The sequence below is a fragment of the Prinia subflava genome, chromosome 4, assembly GCF_021018805.1.
Source record: "Prinia subflava isolate CZ2003 ecotype Zambia chromosome 4, Cam_Psub_1.2, whole genome shotgun sequence".
NCBI classification, from domain to species: Eukaryota; Metazoa; Chordata; class Aves; order Passeriformes; family Cisticolidae; genus Prinia; species Prinia subflava.
Window position 1 is genome coordinate 22,276,370 of NC_086250.1, and position 15,333 is coordinate 22,291,702.

The 15,333-nt window shown below is 54.3% G+C and overlaps 1 protein-coding gene across 4 annotated transcripts; it reads right to left on the minus strand.

Annotated features, from left to right (window-relative positions):
• Nucleotides 1-2,716: 2,716 nt before the first annotated feature.
• Nucleotides 2,717-13,452, minus strand: NPTXR (neuronal pentraxin receptor). Of its 4 annotated transcripts, none has more exons than XM_063395925.1 (5): nt 12,556-13,452; nt 5,705-5,924; nt 5,328-5,572; nt 4,821-5,000; nt 2,717-4,548 (listed from the first exon to the last, which is right to left on the minus strand). In XM_063395925.1, the coding sequence occupies exons 1-5, from the start codon at nt 13,105-13,107 to the stop codon at nt 4,297-4,299; spliced, it is 1,449 nt and encodes a 482-aa protein (XP_063251995.1). In that variant the 5' UTR covers nt 13,108-13,452; the 3' UTR covers nt 2,717-4,296. The 4 variants fall into 4 exon arrangements, with proteins under 4 accessions (XP_063251995.1, XP_063251993.1, XP_063251997.1 ...); XM_063395923.1 differs by having other exon boundaries at nt 5,705-5,927; nt 12,556-13,449; XM_063395927.1 differs by having other exon boundaries at nt 2,717-3,796; nt 5,705-5,927; nt 12,556-13,447.
• Nucleotides 13,453-15,333: the final 1,881 nt, after the last annotated feature.

The window sequence follows — 15,333 nt, forward strand, 5'->3', positions numbered from 1 at the left end:
TCCATTGTTAGGGCAGAGCAGGTAGTGGGGACTTTGGCAGTCAGCTCCTGAGGACAACTATGGGCTGAGGACAACTATGCCCTCGTTTGTGGGCACCAGGAGGCTGACACATTGCAGGGAGCCATGACAATGCAAACTCCGCTGAGGTTGCAGATGTTGTGGAGCACAGGAGGTCCCCAAAGCCCACTGTGAAGTCACGGGTCCTAGGATTGCCCATCTCCCTGGGAAGGCAGAGCTAGCATGGCCAGTGGTGCTCTCTGAAAAGAGGGGCAGGGGCTGGAGGGGTTCATAAATGTCAGCATTTTCTTTTCAAACACAATAATTAATAGCCATCAGGCCTGAAGGTTTCCTGCTGCAGTGTTTTACATGGTCTTCTTCATTGCTGGACAAAACCCCTTGGGAGCATGGGGTGGATGGTATTTGAGTCTGGCTAAGCCCTTGGCTAGCAGAAAGCCCTGCAGCAGTGAGTCCTGCAGATTAGGAAAGGAAATGGCTGTCCCTTTCCTCTCCTGGAAGTGTGCTTACAGCTGCTTGGCAGGGAGATAGCGGACAGCACATGGGTGCATCCATCACACCTACCTGTCTCCCAACCACCTCCTCTTGTGCCAGCTCCTGCTGAACTGCCACAGCCCATAAGTACCGCTGCCCTGCACTGCCCTACTCTTGGGTGCCTCCACCTTTTCCACTCTATCCTGGATATCCGGACACAACAGAGCCAACCAGCTGAAGCACCTAGCGCAATGACAAAACACCATTGTTAAAATTTCCTTCTTTACCCCCACTCTTTCCCTTAAGGCTGACTTTGTTGTTCCTCATCTCTTCTGTGTACAACACGTTGTTTTTCAACCAGTTGCCCTTAGAGAGATACGGGCCTTCTCCTGAGTGCTCTTGGTTAATTTAAAAGCAAGCAATGTGTATAAGTCATTGTAATTACTCCTTGCAGCCAACAACCCTATTGATTTTTCATCTCCTCCACCTTTTAAGCCCTGTTGCAGGTTTGCAGCTCTTGCAAGGCTTGGCTTACCAAAAAGAAATGGTCTTATCTTGCTCTCCTCCTCCTCAGAAAGGTAAGAAGCAGACATTGCTTCCTGCAGAGAGCCAGGGCAGGATGGAAATCAAATATTTATTTCTGCTCTTCCTTTGTGTCTCCCATCCAGTTTCTAATCTCTCCATAGTGCCCTTTTTTCCTGAAGAGCTTTGTGTGGAGGCACTTGCTGGAAGCTTTTAAAAGGTTTGGGAAAATTCTACCAAGTTTCCTGTGTGCCCCCAGGTCTGCCTAACTGGCTGTGAACCTCTGGGGAAGGGAGCTTGCCCTGCAGAAGCCCTGGCACTGGGCTCTCCCCATTCTCCTGTTCCAGAAGTGACAGATCCACATGCTGGAGACATGGCTGGGATTAGGATCATGCCAGCATCATTTGACAGGGATGAGGAGGGCAGCACCGAAGGCCCTGATCAAGCATGTCCTGGTGTCCCCTTTGTTTCTGCTTTTCTGGAGAGGATTTACACACGGTTTCAACATGGGCTGAGATTCCGGGCTCCGGAGGAGATGGGTGTTTTGCCAATAACCTACATCGGTGGCCAGGCTGTTCCCATCCTCTCACATTTCTCCTGCCTTGGCCAGCAGCCCCAAGAGCCCTGTCACAGTGCAGTCTTGATAGGAAGGTCTTCTGGACAAGTTTCACACCTCCCCCCCCCCCCCCCCCCCCCCCCATTTAACCTCTTTCTGAATTTATGATACCAACAGTGGTTTTTGACATTTCCTCCTCTAAAAAAATATTATGCTTCTTAATGATGCTGCTGTTATTTAGGTGCATGAGCAGATGGCACCTGTTGAACCCTCTCCTCCTAGTAGCAGGAGTGTGAGCCTCCAGCTCGGCAAGGCCCTTGAACCAATGTTCCAACTGAAGTACACACTTTTCCTTCAAAACCAGCCCTCAACTTTGTGAAGATGTGCTGAAGGTGAGAGTGCCAGCCTTTCTTTTATGGCATTAAATACCCTCCAGAAGGAGAAGCGGAGGGACAGCTCTGACTCATCCCTCCAGCATGCAAGCAATGTGAAAACTCAGTCCTCCAGCTTTGTGCTCAATTTCCCCCAAATATTGGTGAAGCTGTGCCTTTCGTAGGAGGAGCAGGACCCATTGAGAGGCAAAAGCACCATACAGACCTGGTCACAAATTGTTCTACAATAGGAGCTCCAAGAGCCATGCCTGAACTATCTTGTGCCTAGAGGCCAAAATGAGGTCAGAAATTACTGTTTCTGATCTCATTACCTAGATGTAATGACCTAGAGGTCAGAAACTCATTACTAGTATTAACTAGTTAGATTAATTAATTAATAACTAGTATTAATTAATTAGATTTATACTCAATGTGAGCTCCTTGCTATCGTGCTCTGACTTAGAGGCCATGATTTCTCACTTTTTTCTGCATCCCTCCATGGTGAGGTGTTTCCTCCAGCCCTTATGCCCCAACAGCAGCAGCCTGTACCCCATACAGTTCTGCAGTGGGGTAGATCAAAGGTGGCCAGACTGTGATGCCATCCCCTGCCCCTCTGGGGCACTAATACCAAAGCCCTGTGATATATTCCTGTAATGCCAATGGTGGGCTCAGCCAACTCCCTTCAGTGATGCAACCCTAAGCACCCTGGGGAAGGTCACCTCATGCTGGGTGACCAGTCCCGTCCATCCCCCCAGCAACCTCATGCTCTGCAGGAGGCTCGAACAGAAAACATCACTTTTATTGTTCACAATCAGCTTTACAAAAGAAATGTCCCAACACGGGTGCGTGTCAGGGGCCCTTTTCACAAACGTGCATTAGAGAAAGCGTGCAAGCAAGCGAGAGAGAGGGGGAAGCTCCTCAGGGTGCACAAAGGTCATGGTGTTCCCACTTGGCACAAGGGCTGCTCCTCATCCCCGCTGTGCCATCCCCAGTGGGCCGAGCCACCCCAGCACTGGCAGAGAACCTGAGGGGGGGCATGGGGCGTGGCAGGGGTGTTCATTCTGCCAGCTTTGCCTCTCCCAGGGGCAGGGGCAGCTGTCACCCAAAGTGGGACTTGGGGTAGGGGCAAACACTGGAAGCTGAACACTGCATTAAGCAACCATGAGAGCCCCAAAATAACCCTCCCACCCCATCCCCCAGACACAAACATGTGCACGTACACACAATCACATATCAAGATGTTGGTGACCACACAATGTGGAAAAAGCATATTCTCAGGCACTCCACAGGGAAAACATCAGTCAACTCTTTCACCCTCCCAGTTTCAAGGTCAGTGGCAGCCCTGTTCCTGGCAAGGAGCAGCTAAAGAACCTAGGGACCTAGGTGCAACCAAGGGCAGTAGCCCAATTCAGTACCAAAAGACTGAGGGATGGAGGTCAGGGCTTCTCTGACCGTCACCATCCTCCATCCCTTTTTTTTGCTTTTGCTCCCTTTGATGGCAGTGCTGCACTCTTTCCCCCTTGGCCAGCGCTGGGGGAGATGCTTTGCCTCTGTCCCCCCATTTCCTTGGTGACTGACTCATCCCCCAGCTTGGAAGTGGTTGGGAGTGCTCTCTTCCCTCTGCCTCAAAAGCCTGGCCCCCCTTGGGCAGCCCTGCCCAAACAGGCAGCAGAGGCAGGGAAAGGGATGCAGGTGGATAAATACTGTGCCACTGATTTTGAATGACACAGATTTGATACTGTGTCATTCTCCCTCAGCTTCCCTGGGGCCACATTTGAAAAACCAAGGCAGCAGGAGAAGGATGGGGCTGGAGGTGAGATCCTGGAATGCAGGCTCATAAAACCAGACAAGGAGGTTGCTAGAAATAAATAAGGAAAAAGGATGTGTTCAGGTGATGCCTGCACCCTGGCATCCCACTGAGGCTGGACTGCACTCAAAGTAGATGGAGTCCTCCTTCCCACTCCCTGTTAGGTTTTACATGGTGAGGACCCTCACTGTACCAAGAACACCTGCAGGTACAGCAAGTTCCATCTAAAACAGAAGTGAGGCAAGATGAGACTCAGGAGACAGCTTCCAGGAATGAGGACAAGCCACAACACCAGCACAGGGACAACAGGGAGGCTTCCAGGGGCCCCTCTCCCTCCTGGGACACCAGCATGAGGGGCTCAAGTATTGCCCCAGCAAGGCTTAGTGGTCTGGGAGGGGAGAAAGGGCTTCCTGCTTCAGGGCTGCCACTGGGCTCCTTGGTGCTGGGGAGAGGGCTGGGGGCCACTCATGCCTTCCTCCCTTCCTCACAGGCAGCAAAGCCCGCCTTGCTGGCACCTCCAAAGACCTCCACTGCCTGGTCATCCCACTGGATCACATTCCCTTGAAGGTGGGAGGTGCAGTTAGCCAAGCCCAGGATCTCTGCTGGCGCCAGCATGTGGTCCCACACACCAAACTGCGCCAGTTCTCCCACGAAGGCCTGTGTGGCATCAAAGCGGCCCCCCAGGGTGTCCTGGGAAAGAGCAGGAGAGGTGATTGGACAGAGATGAAGAGAAGAGGAGGAACATGCATCCAGTGGGAAAAAGCAAGGGAGAGGGAGAAGTTAGGGAGAAGCAGAGCAAGGTGCTTGTTGGCGAGGCGGAGAGGGGATGTATGCATGGAAGAGATTCAAGAAGACAAGGCAGGGAGGCCAAAGGGATAGGGAGAGGGAAGAGAAGACAGTGAGGGCACATGGCCATCCTGGAGGCCGGATGTGCAGGCAGGAGAGCCAACTGCCCTGCTGAGGGCTCCTGCCCACGCTGCCCCATCCCCTTGCCCCATTTGGGGGCTTTTCCCCCCACCCATTGCCCATTAGAGCGAGGCTAACTGGCAGCTCTTGGTGTTGAACTGGTACCTACCTGCTCCTGACCCAGGATAATGATGCCCTGGGGCCTGACAGAATGCCAGGAGGCCAGATTCTCGCCGGCACCCCGCTGTTCACCATCCTGGTATGCTGACCACTTGCCATCCCGGGTGGTCCATGCCACGCAAACGTGGTGCCAGGCCTTGTCCTTCAGACTCAGTGGCAGCTGGGCAACCTTTGACAGAGGAGCAAGATCCCGGTGCTCAGGAGGACTGCTGGGGGACCCCAGGGTCTTCCCAGCCCCTTACAGAGCAAGCAGTGCACCCCCATCGTAGGGGTGACTTCCCAAAATCTACAGACATCCAGATGTGCTGCTTCTCCCTCTCAAAATGCACCCCAATGAGCCATCCTCCCAATCCTCCTGCCTTCCACCATAAACTGAGGTCCCCTTCCTCCCAGGTCCCCATACCAGTGCCCCTACGAATATAATTTCCTAGAGAAATCGAAGCAGGGAAGATGAGGGCAGAGTTTTCTCTCCTGCCCCTCCTGCAGCTGGGCTGACCTTGTCATTGATGAGCAGTTCCAGGGGGTTAGAGCCCCACTCCAACAGCACAATCTCGTTGGCTTGGCTTGGGACAGAGTAGGAGAATGGGGTGCCAATGCCTGCCAGGGCCTTGGACTTCAGCCACATGCAGATGGTGAAGGCGTACAGCTCTGGCAGGCTCTTCTGCATGCGGGCATACATGTAGTTGTTCTGCACCGGGATGGTCACCTTGAAGGCATCAGGAGGGCTGTAGCCCAGTGATCCTACGTATCAAGGATGAGGAGGAGAGAGGAAGATCAGCACCTGTAACTGGGATAAGAGTGACCTGTCCTGGGGCTCTCCTGGTGATGTACCTTGGGGTAGGAACCCTCCGCCCCACCACCGTCGGCACTCACCATGCTCCAGCTCCGTCACGCGGTTCTGGAGGGAGTTCAGCTCCTTCTCGATGTTGTGATGCTGCTGGCTGCGGTCAGTGCTGGCAGCCTGGCGCTCCTTCTGTAGGGTCAGGATCTTGGAAAGGAGCTGCTCCTCCAGCTGCTCCATCTTGGTGTGGAGGGCATCACGGGCAAGTGCCGGGGCAGTGGGTGCTGAGCCATTGGTGCGGGCTGGCAGCTCCTGCTGCATTTGGCAGCAGCCACAATGGTGGGAATAGGAGGCACAAAAGAAAAAATTCAGCACAGTGTCACTATAAGAGTTTAAATAAGGTCATGTCCAGCCTGCAGCACTACAGGTAGTGCTGGGATGACATCCCAAATCCTCACTGGGGTCTTCTCCAAGAGCCTCCAGCTGATTTTGTACCTCCCATCTCAGAGCCCCTGTTGAGATCATTACTGTAAAATGAAGCTTGGCTGCTCTTCGTGACTTTCTGCTGCTTCAGAGACAGAGCAAGGATAGGATGTTTGGGTCATCCCTTGCTCTGCTCCTGCAGGCAGCCTCCTACAATAAAGAAATTATACAGGCAGGACCCTGGGGCTCCTGGCCACTCCTGCTGCTCATGAAGCTGCTTACCCAGTAGCTAGTTAGTGTGCCAGCACACTAATATCACTTAATGGGACTGTAATCCTCTTACCTGAGCTCAGCTGGTGTGCAGGGGTGTGTGCACGTGTGCCAGGTAGCTCTCCATAAGCAAACCTCTCCCAGGCCACCAGGGTGACAGGGAGAAGTGGGACTGGTGCCAGGCTGTCGTCTGGCTCTGGTCCTCAAGGCATGAGCCATCACCTGGGGACACTAAGCCTGTCTTGTCCCATCAGGGTTAACACTCAGACCAAAACTCTTCCCATGGCAAATCCAACATGGTGAAGATGCTCCCAGCTGCTACTGTACTCTGCAAAGATCCCAGAACCCCATCCCAGCTGGCCATCCTAGTTGGAAGAAAACTAGTCAGGAAGGGAGAACGTGACCCGTTGCCATGCTCCTGGAGTTTCTCTGTAAATAGGAGCCCTCTTCTTTCCCTGTGTCCTTAGTGCATTAGTGTCTCTGCCATAGGCTCTGAAAGATGACAACCACCTTCTCTGTGTTGCCAGACCTTTGTAGGGGTGCTGGAGCAGCCATGGAGACCCTTGCCTTGGCTCCTCTGGCACTGAGGAATCTGCATGGCTGCTTCAGCTGTGGACATTTACATGGCTTGTACTGGCAGGACATGGGAGATACCATCCCTGTCGATCTGAACAGCCTCCCTCCTGCCTCATAGCTGACCTGGGGGAGGTCAGCATGCTCACCTGTGGTTCTGGCTTTCTGCTTTTTCTTCTTTCTTACATCCAGCTTCTCCAGGGTGGACAGGACTTGATAATCACATACACAAAGCTGAAGGGGAAGGATGCCTGCCCATGTCACCCCTAATCTTTGCTAACCATCACGAACAACAGAGGGGAGAGGAAGGCTGGAGGAAAGTCAGGTTTGGCTCTGCAGGATGCAGCCTTGGTGGATTGGAGCAGCAGGGAGAGGAAAAGTGAGGAAATGGTGTGAGCACAAATGTACCTGCTCTGGGTGACAACATGCTCAGGCTACAAATAAAATGAAAGTCGTGATGCCCCAAGGTCTGCAAGAGCTGCCAGCAGGGTCTGCCAAGGCACACCCACAGGTTCTGTGAGGAAAACCAACCTGGAAAAGAAAAACCCAGCAAGAGAAGAGAGGTTGTACTGGGGACATCTGTCAGCCCTGACCAAATGCCAGGTCTCACTGCCGGCTTGCTCTGGCCAGCAGTAAGGATGCTCTTGCAATGAGAGCAAAACCTCTCTGGTAAGGGAAAAGTACCCAACAAAGAGCATCCTACCTTTGGTCTTTGCAAAATTTAAGGATTAGCCAATGGAAAAGGAGCTTTTTTTTTTAAGGGGTCCTGGGGATCCACTGGATGAAAGACAGGGTAGAGATGGCAGGAGGGAAGGGAAGTAGAAAGGTTAATTCTCATCCTCCTGGCAGAGATAATTCCCACCTGGGGCTGTCTGCTTTTGTACCCAAGCTGGGCTGGCTGCATTGGTAGGAGGCAGCATAGGTGGGATGGGGTTGCCTTTGCCTCTATAGCCATATCCCCTGGGCTCCAAGAGCTTTTCTCATCCTTTCAGGCTGCCTGGCTACAGCAGAGGCTGGCACACTCCTGTCTGCCGCACGCTTTGATTGCTTGAGCTGCAGGTTTAGAGCCTACATCCCTGCTTTCATGCATGGCTCCATCTGTTAATGATGAAAAAAGAAAAAGCTGGAAGATTTTGTCACTCTCACTAGCCCCCGATAGCCTGCCGTACATTATTCAGTAGTGACTGAGTACTTTTTTTAACCTCCCTTTTCCTCCTGCTTTTTTCCCTGCTGCTATTTTCTTCCCTCTGTAACTTTTCTCCCTATGGTTTTTTCATTTCTCTGGCTTTGGAGCATCTCTTCCTGGTGCTTCTCTCCATGCACACACACTGTATCTTTCCCCTTTCATTCACTCTCTTCCCCCCTCCTGAGTTTTTTCCCCATCCAGCCGTCTCTCCAGCTCTTGCTGGTCCTTTCAAGTTGGCAGCTGGAGCACCTAAAGCCATAGCCACATGGCCAGCTGAACCATTGATGACCCCATGTTCTTCTGGAAAGGGTTTGTAGCCAGTACCCTCATCTGGCAGGGTTTCAGAGCCATTCCAGCAAACACCATCCATATCCCCACAGCCAGCCGATGGCTGGACGGGAGACTGGACTCCCCATTCTCACTGTGGAGCTGAGTTATGCTCGATGATCCCCCTGATACCAGACTGGGCTGCATCCCCAAGCCATGATCCTCATCTCTGAGCTGCTGCTCAAGCATCTTTCTCACAAGGCAAATTATTTGCAAAATTATTAATGGTTGATGTGCAGCTGTTATTTACTGGTGACCTTTGGGGAGGGGGAGAAGTGCCTTCTCCCTGGCTGTTTGGCAGGCACGCAGCTTCCCATCTGTCGCTGCACAGGCAGCAGGGGAGTGGGCAGTTGGTGTGGGGGAGGCTCGTTCCATGCTTTTTGGCCACCAGAACTGGTAAAAAAGATTGAAAGATGCCAGGTAATATTAATCACATTAAATGTCAGCAGCTTGCAGGGGGTGGGGAGGGGGAGGTGGGAGCAGGGGGCTGTGGCAGACATTCCAGCTCACTAGAGCCGCAGCCCTCAGTCAGCAAATGCAGTTTGATTTACATAAGGACATCAGAGTCTCATTTACTAATGCAGTGGCAAATCTGGGCGCTGCTGCTCCCCCTCACACCCCAGCACACCAGTGCCCAGCTTGGCTGCTGGGACAGGGCATGCAGAGGCACAGGACAATGCCTGTGAGATGGAGCCCTGGCACATCCCAGGGATCATGATGCTCAGCTGGGTGCATACACACAGGAGACCCATTCTGTTCCTTAGACCCATGAATCCTGACAACCTGCACAAAACTCCTCAGTGGCTGCTACCCTGGGATGCTCACTGCTGCAGGACAGCACACCTGCTGCACCAGGGTTTTTTGGACCCAGACAGGACCTTGGGGATCATTTAACTCCAAAAGGGACTGCATGGAGTAGAAGAAAAACAGGGATGTGTCAGCCTTTCCCTCTTCCTCACAAGAGAAGGGCTCACCATTGATCCTATCCTCCTAAAACCTTGCTCAGGGAGGCTGGGACTATCACAGTTTGGGTGTTTATGTCTGCCAACTGCTGGAGAGGAAGCAGCTAGGTCACTACCATTCCCATTCCCTTACCCAAGGGTTTTCTGCCAGCAGCCGGGTCACCAGCCACAATGGCACAGCCACGAACCAGCTGAGCAAAGAGTCTGTTGCAATACCACGAGGTCCCCCATGGAGTCCATCAGGCTGTCCCCTCTCCTGCAAGGTATGATGGGGAGAAGAGGGGCATCTGCATCTCGGCATAGCCCAGGCAGCCAAGGTGATTCTCTCCCCGATCCCTTTCCATATGCAGCAATAACTAAAAGCATAGAAAAGGAGCACCTTGGTCCCTTGGCTCTGTGTTCCAAGATGCACCAGAGTGTACAGACATGAACATGTGCTGACAGAAAGAAGGAACCCTCAAAACCAGGATGAAAAAGCCTAACTAGGCTGCTGTGCATGAGGAAAGGATGACCAGTGCCTTGGGTGGCGTTAGGAAGAGGTGAGGGAAGACGTGTGAATGCTGTGCTGATGCTAGCCTGACCCCACACAAATGACAAGGGACAAAGAGTGAAACCGTGGGGGCCCTCCCTTCGTCCTCTCCTGGGAAATCCTTCTCCATGCCAACAAAATTAAGAAGCAAATGCCTTAATAGGTTTTTCAGTGCATAAATAAATCTTGTTATGTCTTACAGACAGGACTGAGAGTGTCCAGATTAGATCAGCAATCTTCCACCAGCCCCTTCTCCGCAGTTGCAGCGCTGAAGCATCCAGCAGTAATCCCTGCTGGCAAACTCGACTGGAGACTCCCTGGGATGCAGCCTTCCCAGAGCGGCTCACGGCATTTTGTGTCATCTGTCTTCTGAGACTAAGCCACCATAGACTTGGCAGCATTTCCTCTCCTTCCCAACGGGTTTTGTAGAGTCTTTAGCACTTGGGGGGCCACCCTGGGATGGTCTCCAAAGGTCATCTTTTGGGATGAGTGCCTCCCATATCATGGAGTATCCCAGCCAGGCTCCCAGAGCTGACAGCTGGAGCCAAGTGGGACAGAAGAGTGCAGGTACCCCACCATGAAGTTTTAGGTATCTGCTCCTGGGGTGGGAGGCAATTCGGAAAGGGAAGCCACAGGCAACTGTTGCTGAATGACTGAGCTGTGACCATGAGGCTCAGCTGGCTGGGCTGCAGCCATCACAGGGGTGTGGTGCACACAAGTGACATTTTTTACCAGGCAGGAGCCAGGACAAAGTCCTCCCCACCTGTAACACGCTGCCCTATTTCCTCACCTGGCAGGCTCACTGAGCTTCAGGGTGCTGTGTCTCCCTAGCAGAGTTTGCTTGGGACCCTCAGGCTCCTGGCAACACAAAACTGAACATCTTTGGTCATGTGCCACTTGGCTTCCTTATCAAGTGTGTGCATGAGCCTTGTCCCAGTACCGCTTTAGGCTCCCTAGGTGCATGTGACGGCCTGCTCCAATCCTTGCAAACTTCACCCTCCTCCTCTACCCCAAATCTTTATCAGAAACCCCAGGAGAGGGGCCAGGGCAGCTCATGCTGCCACACAAAGGAGAGCATGGCTCTATGGCCTGATGCTCCCCAAAATCCAAACTGATATGCTGGGCACCATTCCACCACTCATTGTCCGGTATATGTGTGCAGAGACTTATTTCCCCAATACTTTTTTTGAGTAAGCATACTTGCTGTGTTATTCTACTGATGGAAAATCATTTTTTTAGGGCTGCAGGGTTTTTTGGGGGTGGGTCTGTCACTCCATTTGGCTGCATGTGGCTCTGGGCAACGTGTCAGATAGGCTGTACATCCCACTGTCCTTGCATGTGCCTGGCATACCTCAGTGTTTTTTCTTATGCCTGTGTGTGCATTACCCTGGTAGTTCACAGGTGCTTCCTCTGTGGTCTTCCAGCTCTTTTCCTACTTGTGTTCATGTGTTTGTTTGCCATTCTCTGTCTTTTTATTCCTGTTCATATCTCCATCAATTACAATAACCCTCTCTCCCAGTCTCATTTGTCAGCCTGTGACCTTAGTGGCTCTGAATTTCCCATCTGTTGTCTGCTGCTGCTGCACCCACATGTCTGTAGTGAGAGAGAGCAGAAGCACAAAGCTGAGGAGAGGGACCCCATAAGGTGCTTCATGACCCCCCTCCTAGCTCCATGCTCCAGGGAAGAGTGGAGAGGTCAACAGGGAACTGAACAGGAGGATGAGAAGGTTAAGGACTCCCAGGAGACTCCTTGTAGGCAGCTCTGACACCCGACAGACCTCAAGGAACAGCCCTACCTGAAGCAATTCCCACAGGGAACACAGACATCTCTCCTCTTGCAGCTCTCATGTGCCAAAACCATTGCCATGGTCATATCCTGCAAAGTCTGCCAAGTTCCATGGGACTGCTAAGCCCAAATCAGCCCAGGTAAATCAACACTGACATGCACTCCATGATGTGCCCCATGACAAACATCATGGTAGAGCCTTTGGTGCCACTGGATTGTGGCTGGGCCAGGGCTGAGCCTGCCAGGCACACGCTGCACAACTGCTACAGAACGGGGACCAGGGGTCTGCATCCCACATGCCAACAGCCCAATGCCCCAGGAATGGGCACAGTGAATGACTCCAGCTGTGCCCTTCTCTCTCCAGCTCCTATGGACCATGTGGGGAAAGGGTGCCAGGCTCACAGTGGGTGGCACTGCACTTTACTTTATGAGACATCCTATTCATAACCATGATGGCATCAGATTGGATTTACCTTTTTGCTAAAGGGCAGGATCTGGCCCTGAGCTGCCAATCTGCTAAGGAGGAGTCCTTGGCAGGTGCTAAGGGGCAAACAAGGTACCCTGCTTGGGGGGAAAGTGTGGCAGCCTGGTGCTTTGGGACTACCCTGCATGGAAAGAAGAGAGGGGGGCTCAAGGTGAGTACCTTGCTCCTGGACAGAGATCTCAGGAAAGAGGGAAGCAAGGACAACTTTCCTGAAGCCTCATGAGGGGGATGAGCTAGTTCGGGATGCATGTGGCTGCATTTGGGAATGGCACGAGTGGGAGCATCTTTCCCTGGGAGCATCATCCCCCTGGGAGCATCCCTCCCAGACACCCAGGAGCATCTTTCCCTGGGAGCATCATCCCCTGGGAGCATCCCTCCCAGACCTCCAGGAGCATCCCTCGCACCTCTATCCGGTCGATTCGGTCTTTGAGAATGCGGACAGCCTCCTCTAGCTCCCGCACGGCGGGCGGCTCGTCCGGAGGGTGGCCCATGGTGCCGGGGCGCGGGGCGGCGCGGAGCCCGGCGGCGGCGGGGGGGCTCCGCAGGCCGCCCTCGCAGCGGCTGAGCTTGCCGGTGAGCTCTCGGATGGTCTCCTGGTCCATGCGGATCTGCTCCTTCTGCTCCAGCGCCGTGCGACGCAGCTGGGCCGCCGCGCTCCGCAGCGCCAGCAGCTCCTCGGGGCCGGCGGCGCTGCCGGCGGTGGTGCCAGTGCCGGTGGCCGGGCACTCGGTGCTCAGCGGGGTGCAGACGAAGCGGCTGAAGAGCGGCGGCCCCCCCGGCAGGCGCGGCCCGGCGCTGGCCAGAGCCTCGGCGGGGCCGTGCAGTGCTCCCAGCCCCTTGTCGGCGGGCAGGAGGGCGGCGGCGGCCGAGTCATTGTCGGCGGCGGCGGGCGCAGCGGTGCCGGCCGGGTGGACGCTGGCGATGATGCAGATGATGGCTCCAAGGAAAGCCAGCATGCCCGCCGCCAGCAGCACCGCCAGAAACTTCAGGGTGGCAGCGGCGTGGGGGGCCCGAGCCCGCGGACGGCGAGAAAACGAAGCGGGCGGGAATGGAGAGCAGGACGGCCGGCCGGAGGAATGGACGGGCAGCCCGGAGGGAGCTGGCGGGGAGGGACGGTACCGGCAGCAGCACCGGCGCCGGGGCCCCGCCGCACCGCGCCGCGCTTATATGTGCCGGGCGGCGCCGCCCGCACGGCACCGCACCGCCCCCGCCGCCGCCAGCGCCCCGGCCGCGGCCCCGGCCATGCCCCTCTTAGTGACCCCCCCTTCCCGCTGAGCACCCTCTCCGAGCTGCAAGGGCGGCAGTCCGAGCGGTGGGAAACGAGCGGGCAAGGAGACAGGAAGGGCAGCTAGGGCGCCCCTGGGGCAGCCGGGGACGGGGCCAGCCCTGCCTCGAGCTCAGCCCGGCGGGAGGCTCCGGCGAGAGGATGCTGCTCCTGCATATTCCAAGGCATGATTTTTCCCCTGAGAGATGCCAGGGCTGGAAGTAAAGAGCCCCTTGATACCCCAAGGGTGAGAGCCTCGTAATCAGTCATTCCCTGTGATGGTCTTTTGGGCCTTTTGCTCCTTGCCTTTCTCCCCAAAATTAAACTAGCACATTTCCTAGCTGTCTTGCTCTTCTACCTCAGACGGAACTGTTGCAGAGAGCTGCCATGGGAAGCCTCGCTCTCTGCCCCACACCCCCATATTATCCATTTGGGAAATAAAGACACACGTTCAATCTTCCCCCACTTTGACTCTAGTCTGAACTGCTCATAAACAAGCTACTTCAGACAACCGCTTTCTCTTTGCTCCAACAAAGCTGTGCCATGCCTTCTCCTGTTCCCCAGGCACACTGGGGCCTTGGTGATACAGCCCTGCTGAGAAAAGAGGAGCAGAAGAAGGAAAACAAACAAAATCAATTTCAAGCTCTACTCAGTAATGGCAGGAAATCCTTCCTAGCCGGCAGGGAAGCAGGAGCATGTGTGTTTAAAACAGCTCCGGTGCTGGGTATGAAACAACGGTAAAGATTGCCTCTTCTTTCCCCCCAGGCATATTTGAGTGGATAGCAAGGGAGTCAGAGCTACAAAAGACTCCTCAGCCTTGGCTGTTGACAGGTTACAGTCACCCTTTCTCCCCACAGAGTGCATTGCAACCCAGCCCCTCAAAACTCTCACCCTGGAGCCAGGAAGAAACTGCCTGACTTGTGGTGTTGTAAGGCTGTGGGGAGGAGGAGAGGAAGACAGATGGGGTGGTTCAGGGAAGAGGTAGAGATGAAGGGAATGCTGAGGAGGAAAAGTGGAGCCGGAGTAGTCTGGGCAGGTGGATGTGAAGAAAGCCCAAGCAATAGGCGTCTGGCCCTGGTGACAAGGCCAGTGAGCGCTCTGGGAGGGTGAATACTCAGTGTGCTGGGACAAGTGGGCACTGGCATGGGATTCAAAGGAAACAGAAGCCTGCACCCCCATGACATGAGGGGAGGCCACCTACCTCCAACCTGTTGCATGCTAACAGTGGCAAAGGATTGCACCCTGCTATGTTGCCCCCAGCCTGCTGCATGCCCACCCTGGTAGCTGCCAGGCGGAAGTGGGTTTGAAAGAAATCCACGTGAGTGCTGCACCAGGCCACCCTACCTCACAGTGTGCAGATCAGGGTGGGAGTGGTATCCTTTATCTGCAACCCTGCGGAAAAAGTGCCACACACTTCTACAAAGCTTCTTGCCAGGGGAAGTGATGCCGTATTGTAGACTTTGCACTGTCTAGATATTATTACCAAAGGTTGCAGGATCATGGTGGCAAGGTTTGCACCTCTGGCTGATGCCACTCTAGCAGTGAGGGGAAGAGTGAGCCCGTCTGCACCAGTGCAGCCCCACTCACCCATGCTGGGATGAGTTGGGTATCGCAGCAGGGCAGGGCTCACTGCCCGTGGTCCCGACCTGTTCCTCAGCAGGGACCACAGCTTCTTCCCAGAGACAAAGACATGACAAAAATAGATTTTCACAGGAGGTGATGACTCAGACTGGTGAGTGGCCAGAGCAGCCTCCCTGTCCCATGAATAACAATTCAGAGATGCTTGGTGGGCAGCCGGCCCTGGCAAGGACCTGGTACACGATGGGGTGGGGGAAGGCAATGTGGGGCTCTTTTGGTTCCTGTTTTGAGCAGGATTGGTGACAGAAGCTGGATTTAACAAGAGCTCCTTGATTCAGCC

Coding starts and splice junctions, on each gene's coding strand:
- NPTXR (XM_063395923.1), bottom strand. CDS start 13,107: ATGCTGGCTTTCCTTGGAGCCATCATCTGCATCATCGCCAGCGTCCAC. Junction 5,001..5,327: donor AACTGCTCATCAATGACAAG/GTCAGCCCAGCT, acceptor CCTCTGTCAAAG/GTTGCCCAGCTGCCACTGAG. Junction 4,549..4,820: donor TTATCCTGGGTCAGGAGCAG/GTAGGTACCAGT, acceptor CTCGCCAACAAG/CACCTTGCTCTGCTTCTCCC.